Source organism: Lactuca serriola, chromosome 7 (genome assembly GCF_051521515.1).
Source record: "Lactuca serriola cultivar US96UC23 chromosome 7, Lser_US96UC23_V15, whole genome shotgun sequence".
Classification (NCBI taxonomy): Eukaryota; Viridiplantae; Streptophyta; class Magnoliopsida; order Asterales; family Asteraceae; genus Lactuca; species Lactuca serriola.
The window spans coordinates 76207783-76217041 of record NC_136414.1 but is presented as its reverse complement, the minus strand read 5'-3'; the positions used below and the strand labels follow the sequence as shown (position 1 = coordinate 76217041).

The following is a 9259-nucleotide window of genomic DNA, read 5'->3' as shown; positions in this document are numbered from 1 at the left end:
CTAGGACACCACAATTGAATGGAGTAGCTGAGAGGCGCAATTGAACCTTGTTGGACATGGTTCGTTCCATGATGAGTCGAGCTTCGTTACCTATCTTATTTTGGGGGTATGCCTTAAAGACTGTCACCCATATCCTTAATATACTCCCAACTAAGAAGGTTATCAAAACACCTCAGGAGATGTAAATAAGGAAGGTTCCCTCGTTAGCACATATCAAGGTTTGGGGTTACGAGGCTTTCATAAAGCGAGAGACTCACGACAAGCTCGAACCTCGTAGTGAGCGTTGTATTTTCAAGGGCTACCCACATAATTACTTTGGATATATCTTCTGTAGACCAAGTGACAATGTTGTCTTCGTTGCGAGGATAGGGGTTTTCTGAGAGAGAGAACTCACAATCCAAGAGCACAATGGGAGGCAAATTGATCTTGAAGAGCTTCAAGAATCAAGTGAGGAAGGAACCTCAAACACTAGCGTTCAACCCTTACCTCTGAGACGTTCTAGTAGAGTTAGCGTTCAACCTTAGTTTTATGGTTTCCATATTACTACTGAAGGTGATATGTTTATTAGTGATAGTAAACTAATAATTTTGGATGAACCTAAAAATTACAAGGAAGCCATGGCGGGCCAAGAGTCTGCAAAGTGGAAAGAGGCGATGGACGGCGAGATTCAGTCCATGTATGACTATCAATTTTGAAACTTGGTTGACAATGTACCAGGTCGTAAGACGGTCGGGTGCAAATGTATCTTCAAGAAGAAGACCAACATGGATGGGAGAGTACACACTTATAAGGTGCAATTAGTTGTGAAGGGGTTTAGTCAAACTCTTGGAGTTGACTATGAGGAGACCTTCTCACCAGTAGCAAAGATCAAGTCTATAAGGGTTATGCTAGCCATAGCTGCGTTTCATGATTATGAAATATGATAGATGGATGTCAAAACCGTTTTCCTTAATGGGAAGTTGGCTGAGGATGTTTACATGAGTCAGCCAGAGGGTTTTGTAGATGCGAAGTACCCTAATAGAGTGTGTAATCTTGAGAAACCCATTTATGGATTGAAGCAAGCATCTCGCAGATGGAATATTTGTTTCAATGAGAAAGTCAAAGAGTTTGGTTTTTTGAGAAGCGAGGATGAGTCATGTGTATATGTCAAAGCTAATGGAAGTATAGTTAGCTTCTTGGTATTGTATGTGGATGACATACTACTCATAGGAAACGACGTCCCAACCTTGCAGGAGGTTAAGTCCTGGCTTGGGAAGTGTTTCGCTATGAAGAACCTCAGAGAGGCTGCTTATATTCTATAGATAAGGATATTGAGAAATAGGAGTAAAAGACTAATAGGACTTAGTAAAAGTACCTACTTGGACAAAGTGTTGAAACGTTTCAACTAGGAGAATTCCAAGAAAGCAGAATTGCCTATTTAGAGCAATACAAAACTAAGTAAGACTTAGAGTCTGAGTACTGATGCCGAAACGGCAAAAATGAGTCGAGTACCATATGCTTCCGCCGTTGGCTTGATCATGTATGTTATGACATGTACTCGCCCTGATGTGACTTTTTCTTTTAGCATGGTTAGTCGATATCAAGTGACTCCTGGTAGAGCTCACTGGATAGCAGTAAAGAACATTCTTACATGTGGCAAAATAAATGAGAATGTGACATGTGAGAAAAAAAATCTTTATTTATTAGGGAGGATCTTACAATAGAAAATTAAAATATGTCAGTATATATCATTACCACTTGATACTAACCAAACTTATCAGTAACCAAATATATTTGTTAGTGTACCGATATCAAATTTTTTATAATATTTATAGTTGTAATTGTACACAGTTTAATAAAACAAATTAAAACCGTATCAATTCCTCCCTTACGCCTTGTTCCCGAGTTCTACTTAAGGAGAGAAATGGGAGGATACGGAGGGAAAGTGAAGAGTGTCGAAGTAAAATCGTGTTCTCAAGTTTCATTAATGGAAAGAAAGTGAGGGAAGAGGAAAGATTTTGGAGTCATATTTTCCTTCCAAATTGGACGGATTTGGGAAGAAAGTGAGGGGAAAGAAAATTTTAAGTTTTTTTTTTTTTTTTTCTCTTAACTCGGAAACATAAGAACAAATTTTTTTTTTCTTTCCTTTCATTTCCTTTAAACTCGAGAACACAGAATAATAAATATTTTCTTTCAGCTCTTTTTTTCCGTCAAAATTTTCCTTTTTTCTTTAATGAATTACAAAAAAAAAAAAAAAAAAAAAAAAAAAAAAAAAAGAAAAACAAGGCGATAAACCAAAATTTCCCAATAAATTGCGATCATTCCAAAACGTTTTAATTCATTGATAGATGGTATTGAAGAAAACTTTGACATTAATGTGAAAGCGCGTTGACATTGATTGATAAAGAAATGCGCGTGGGTTAAAATTTCAAACGTTCCCAGTTGCAGCTTGCAAGTTACAAAAAGGTAGTTAATCTCTAGTCATATTTTATAGAGAATTAAATTAAAATATCAATTAATTCGCTCATGAATCTCTTCGTCTCCTAAAAAGGTTTAAAAGTTACTTTATCCGTCATCGATACCACTCTATTATCTTTTTCTAATTTAATCAATTCTTTTAATTATTTATGATTCATTTATTGAAACTGTATATTAAATTAAAATTTCTAATACAGATGAATATGAAACTCAGAAACAGTTTTCTATAGTACAACTTGTAAAAAACGTTTCCATCATGTATTCTAGAAAAATATAAATTTAGGATATATATTTTGAAAGATAAATACTATTTATTGTTTAAATAAATTTTCATTTTATTGATAATATAAATGCTAAGATTACTATAATGTAATTAAATCTTAATTATAATAAATATCAATATTAGAAGAAAACGTCATAAATAACATTAATATGTTATGGGATTTTGCATTTATAAGCTATAAACTTGCTTACTAAAATAATATTTAGAATATTATTCAAAGTTAATAAACTAGCTTATACAAAATGGACTAGGTAGTTGAATTATGTAAAAGAACATAACAGAATACCTAGAGGGTTGAGTTTTATAATTAATTAAATTACCTAGAGGGTTGAGTTTTATAATTAATTAAATGATATATTTGATAGAATGTTATAGAAGCTTTATAAACTTATTGAAACACTAGTCTAAATGATTCCCATAAAAAACTAGTTTACAAACTATTTTTTTTTTGAGAAATTAAATACCCTCCTACCTTTTGATTCTACCAATCCTTCTACCTATTTAAATGATGACATATGTCATATTAGTATCTTAAAATATCTTTAAATCTCATTAAATGAGCATTAAATGTTACACATGTTACAATTTCATTGAGTATGAGGATACGTAGGAACAAAAAGTAGGAGGATGTTTAATTTTTTTTTTTCGTCAAACAAGACAACTAAGGAGTTTTTGAGAGCTTTATTAGCTTTTAATTTTTTTTAAAAAAAGTCTTAAGTCTACTTTATATTTTGATATCTAATTAGATTTAGAGATCTTTGACTATGATTGAGTTAAAAGAACTTGAATTTGAAAAGATTATGAATATAATAGCGTGTAACTTATTATTATTATTATTATTATTATTATTATTATTAGAACGGTAAATAATTTTTTTTTTGAGAGAAAACCAAAAATCTCTTAGTTAGTTGTTAGTTTAGAACTTCAATGTTAACCAAATATGTTAGCCTGAACTTATAACAATTTATAATCGATAAAACCTCACATATGTTTTATTTCAAAGAAAAGTTTGTAGACTTTATTTCGTATAAAAGTTTTTAAAGATGAAACTTTTGATTTTAGCTATGGAGAGGTGTTTCAAAAAGCCCAACCAAACTTATAAATAAATTATCTTAAATATTTTTTTCATCGTTAAAAAAAAACCTAGTTTATATATTATTATAGTAATCTCATCAAACAATAAACGCAAAAATAAAATATCTTCTTAACACAACCTTAATCCCATAAAACAATATTTCATTACTACAACCTAGTATTTCATATTAAAATTAGTTAAAATGTAAAAGCACAAATATTATTTCTTATTTTTTTCATAAGCCAAAACCTGAGTCACTACAATTAATACAAAAATTATATTAAAAACACAACTACTTCACAAAAAATATAAAAATGAAAAAGAAGGAAATATATAAACTTTAAAGGCAGAAAAAACCAGAAATGCTTGCAAACAGAAACTCCTCTCTTCCACATCTCAATAAATTCTCTTTCGTCCTTCTCTTTCTCTCTCTCCAATACAAACAAACATTGCTATCATCTTCTCTCTCTATTCTCACCTTTCAACAATCTTTTTATTTTATTTCATAAAAAATATGAACTTTAACTATGGCTAAATCCAGCTGAAAAACCCCTTTAAAAAGCCTCTTTTGTTTTTATTTTCAAATTTTACCCTATTTCTATCACTCATCTTTCATGTCTATAGTGAGAAACCAAAAGGAATAATTAATGAATCTTGTTTTTTCTTTTCCTTTCATACACCTTTTTTGATTTAATTTGTGTTTCTTCATTTCAAGATTCTAATATATGCTTGTTGGTCGACTCCCCCGATTCAATTTCATAAAACCCTTCAATTTCTCAGCATTTTGTAAGAATTCAACTTCTGGGATTTTTCTAATTTCTGATTTCGGACAAAACCCAGTTCGATTACACTTTAATTTTGGTTCGATAATCCGATATTATGAGGGCAGGATTGAATACGATCCTACAGACCCTAACGCCGGAAGCGGCGACTGTTTTGAACCATTCAATAGCGGAAGCCGGCCGTCGGAATCACAACCAGACGACGCCGCTCCATGTCGCAGCAACGCTTCTCTCCGCTCCTACGGGGTTCCTCCGGCAAGCTTGCATCCGGTCTCACCCGAATTCCTCTCACCCTCTTCAGTGTCGGGCACTCGAGCTCTGTTTCAGTGTAGCGTTAGAGCGATTACCCTCCGCTACATCGTCTCCGGCGGTGACGGAGCCGCCGGTTTCCAACGCGCTCATGGCGGCATTAAAGCGGGCGCAAGCTCATCAACGCCGTGGTTGCCCGGAGCAACAGCAGCAGCCGCTTTTAGCGGTGAAGGTGGAGCTCGAACAGCTTATTATATCTATACTCGATGACCCGAGTGTAAGTCGGGTCATGCGTGAAGCAAGCTTTTCAAGTCCAGCTGTTAAAGCAACAATCGAACAGTCGTTGAATAATAATAACATCTCCGGCGGAAATCATCTGAGTCACTCAAGTCTCGGCGTCGGATTCCGGCCATCTTCTTCGCCTGTAACTCCAGTTCCGATTCCCATCAACCGGAATATGTATTTAAACCCAAGATTACAGAGAAATGATGAAACAACAGTATGTTCATCATCTCCGACGAATCTTTATTTGAATCCAAGATTACAACAACAACAACAGGGAAATTATAGTTTTAATCAATCAGGTCATCAGAGAATCGACGAGGCAAAAAGGGTTATGGAAATCATGTCAAAATCTAAGAAGAAGAATCCGATTTTAGTTGGAGAATTCGAGCCAGAATCAATCAAGAAAGACATCTTAATGAGAATCCAAAAGGGTGAACTTCCACCAGAACGGGAATTCAAGAATGTTGAAGTCATTTCCATCGACTTTCCACCTGATAAATCACAGATTCCGGCGAAGATTAAGGAACTAAGCGATCTAATTGAGACAAACATCCGAAGCTTTAATGATGGTGGTGGTGGTAATCGAAGTATTATTATAGACGTAGGTGATTTGAAATGGCTGGTTGAGCCACAACCCACGGCGGTTGCTTCCGACATTGGCCGTGAATCCGTGGCGGAGATGGCAAATTTGTTAGCCAAATTCAAGGCGGAGAACAGTAACCTTTGGTTGATCGGCGCCGCCAGTTGTGAGACTTATTTGAGGTGCCAAGTTTATCATCCATCCATGGAAAACGATTGGGATTTGCAGGCTCTGCCGATTTCATCAAGATCACCTCTCTCCGCAAGGTAATTTTTCAATTTTTTTTCCATAATTTGAAATTAATCTTCTCGAATCTGAATCAAACAATCGTTAGATCATCAATTTATGCGTTCGAACTATTATATTTATAGGATAGGGACCAATGGGATATTTGGGACTTCATTTGAATCTTTAAATTCTTTCAAGAACTTCCCGACAACAAAGTTACAGAATTCGGAATCTGCCCGAATTCCACCCTGCTGCCCAAGATGTTATCATGATTATGAACAAGAGCTAGCAGAATTAAAGAAGCAATCACCAGTTGAGGCTAAGAGTGATCTACCTCCATGGTTGAAAAATGCAAAAGCAAAGAATGGCGAAAGTGAAACTGAAATCGAAACGAAAATGCCTCATCAATCTCGGGTACTATAATTGTTTTCATAATTGTTTGTTAAATCTAATTGTTATATATGTTTTTCGGTTTTGTAAATATTGTCTTTTTTTTTTTTTCCAATTTTTGTAGGTTGATGATAAAGAATTAAAGAAAAAATGGAGTGATATATGCTCTAGAATCCATCCGAACCATAGTCAAAACCCGAGCTTTCCAAGAATGGTGACCGGTTTTGTACCGAATGTTCCTGTTCAAACAACATACAAACCGAATAGGCTTCTGGGTCAAAGTCAACCGGGTCTACAGCTGGAGGCTCCACGGAGCCCGGTTCGTACCGATCTCATTCTTGGACCCAAGGAGGCTCGCGAGGATGTACCGGTTAAGGACCTTTTAGGGTGCATCTCATCCGAATTCCAAAAGGGTAAATTCGTCAATTCAGCAGAGGCGGACTCCTTCAAGAAACTTCTCAAGGGTTTGATGCAAAAGGCATGGTGGCAGCCGGAGGCGGCTTCCAATATTGCTACAACCGTGACACAATGTGGTTCGAGGGGTAATGTGTGGTTACTGTTTGCGGGTCCGGACCGGGTCGGGAAGATGAAAATGGCTTCGGTTCTTGCTGAGCATGTATGCGGATCCGACCCGATCACGGTGTGTGTCGGGTCGAGCCGTGATGATGACGACGTGGATCTTGGATTTCGTGGAAAAACTGTGTTGGATCGAGTTGTTGAGGCCGTTCGTAGGAATCCGTTTTCAGTAATCGTGCTTTCGGATATAGATGAAGCGGATATGCTTGTTCGTGGGAGTATAAAACGGGCGATGGAGAGAGGTCGGCTCACGGACTCTCATGGGCGTGAGATTAGCCTCGGGAACGTTATTTTTGTGCTAACGGGGAACTGGTCGTCAAACAGTGCCGACGACCATCTCCTTGATGAGAAGCGGTTGCAGAAAGCTGCAACCGGCGACTGGCGATTGAAGTTGACCGTTTGCGAGAAACGGTCAAAAAGACGAGCCGATTGGCTTCCAGATGGAAACACGTCTGTAAAACAATTGAAGAAAGCAAGGTCCGAGATCTCGCTTGATCTTAACCTCGCAGTCGACCATGAGGAAGATCGAACGGATGCAAGTGATCTCACGATTGAACATGGAGACGAGAATCAACATTTTTCGATTACGTCGATTTCAGTACCACATGAGCTTGTGGGCCCAAGTGACGGGGTAGCAGTGTTCAAGCCGGTACAATTAGGGTTCATTCGTCGAGAAATCGAGAAAACGATTAAAAACTCATTTTCCAATGTTGTCGATGAGAAAGTTTCTATAGAGGTCGATGACATAACCCTAGACAACATATTAAGTGGGCTATGGTTTGGACAAATAGTTCTACAGCAGTGGGTTGAACAGGTATTGATCCCGAGCTTTCAGAAGCTCGGGGAAGAGTTACCGTGTTCAAGGGAAGAGTTGGTGGTTCGTCTCGAGTCCGAAAGGGACTCCGGTCATGGGAAACACGGCAGGGATTGGATGCCTAGCAAAATTAATGTAATAGTAGATACAATTTAGAAGTTCAAAAGCTAAATTTGTAATTTTTTCTTTATTAATCTTGGGACCACAGTTGTAAATAGACAACTCTTCGGATAGTGTAGGAAAGGGGGTGCATTGAACTTTGAAACAATTTTCCTTTTTATATATAAAAGCATTTGATACAAATGATGTTTTATTTATTTTATATAATTTTTTGTACCTTTTATACATTTAAAACTGATACGATTTGACAACTTTTTAACATCTTTCACAAAAATCACTGTTGATTTTGTGAATTGAACACATTTTTTTTCTAAATTGTTTTACCGATAATTATTGCTATGGAAATCTTAAAAATGAACTTTTAATGAAAATAGTGTCATTTTTTAAAAATAAGTTATTTGACACTTATTACTAAATTCCGAAGTCTATAATGCTTTATTTTCAAGTAAGGTTATTAATTAGACAATTTCTTGAAAAAGGATAATATGTTGGCGAAATAAATTGTTAATTTATGATAAATATTTAAAGTTTGATTTATTTGTAATATGTTTTATACCTTGGGGGTAAATAGGTATTCTTGTAAAATAATGGAGCTAAATGTTAAAATAACACCGATTTAAGACACCGATGGTTGATATGGAATTTAATTGGACAGAGTTCCACTTTTCAGTTTTATTAAAAATATTATATAAATAAAGTCTACACAACCACACACGTATGCTACTTTACTTCTAGACCACGTCAGCATACAGTAACAACTATTTTTCTCTTTTTTTAAATATTATTTCTATTTATTTTTTATTTTTAAAAAGAAAAGTTAATTTCAACTCTATATATTTGAAAAAATCAACGGGAAATGCCGGCCTTGATTTTATTTGATACGAATTTTATTCAGTTATTTTGTTTTTCGATTACAAAGTCATTTTTAGATATATAACGATTGATTTTAAATTAAAAATTAAAAAAAAGCATTAGCATTCTACAATATAAACTTAGAATAATTAATATATTTTTTTTTTATGAATAAAGCATTTAATTTTCGTGAAAAAGTCAAGTCAAACAATTTAAATAGTCGGTTCAACAGGCCGAACATTAATGCCAAAAATAGACATTATGTCAAAAGCTTCCATTTCATTTGAATGTCGACACAAACATATATAGTGTCATGTCTCATTCATGCATCGTGTTTCACATCCTCATATTTATTAGCACTAATTGGTATCAAAAATATATTTTATAATTTATGAAATTTATATAAAATTTCCACCTTTTAAATAAGATATTAACCAGGGAAGGTTCCCTACGTTGCGGGGTTAGAAGGGGAAATAGAATCACCGATTACCGAGGTGGAGTTTTGTTTTAAAAAAACGGGTTCGTTTTGATTTTATCTTTAAAAAGATTCTACATTTGGTTGCAAATT

At 35.2% G+C, this 9259-nt stretch overlaps 1 protein-coding gene across 1 annotated transcript; it reads left to right on the top strand.

The window, feature by feature from the left end:
• The first annotated feature begins 4207 nt into the window (after positions 1-4207).
• LOC145061289 (protein SUPPRESSOR OF MAX2 1-like) lies at positions 4208-8022 on the top strand. The gene is made up of 3 exons (XM_079008726.1): positions 4208-5977; positions 6083-6353; positions 6454-8022. The coding sequence occupies exons 1-3, from the start codon at positions 4695-4697 to the stop codon at positions 7873-7875; spliced, it is 2976 nt and encodes a 991-aa protein (XP_078864852.1). The 5' UTR covers positions 4208-4694; the 3' UTR covers positions 7876-8022.
• Positions 8023-9259: the final 1237 nt, after the last annotated feature.

What these genes read in the sequence shown, in the direction of transcription:
- LOC145061289 (XM_079008726.1), top strand. Translation starts at nt 4,695, where the DNA reads ATGAGGGCAGGATTGAATACGATCCTACAGACCCTAACGCCGGAAGCG. An exon ending in AGATCACCTCTCTCCGCAAG is followed by an intron (nt 5,978 to 6,082) that starts GTAATTTTTCAA and finishes TTATATTTATAG; the next exon opens with GATAGGGACCAATGGGATAT. An exon ending in AAATGCCTCATCAATCTCGG is followed by an intron (nt 6,354 to 6,453) that starts GTACTATAATTG and finishes CAATTTTTGTAG; the next exon opens with GTTGATGATAAAGAATTAAA.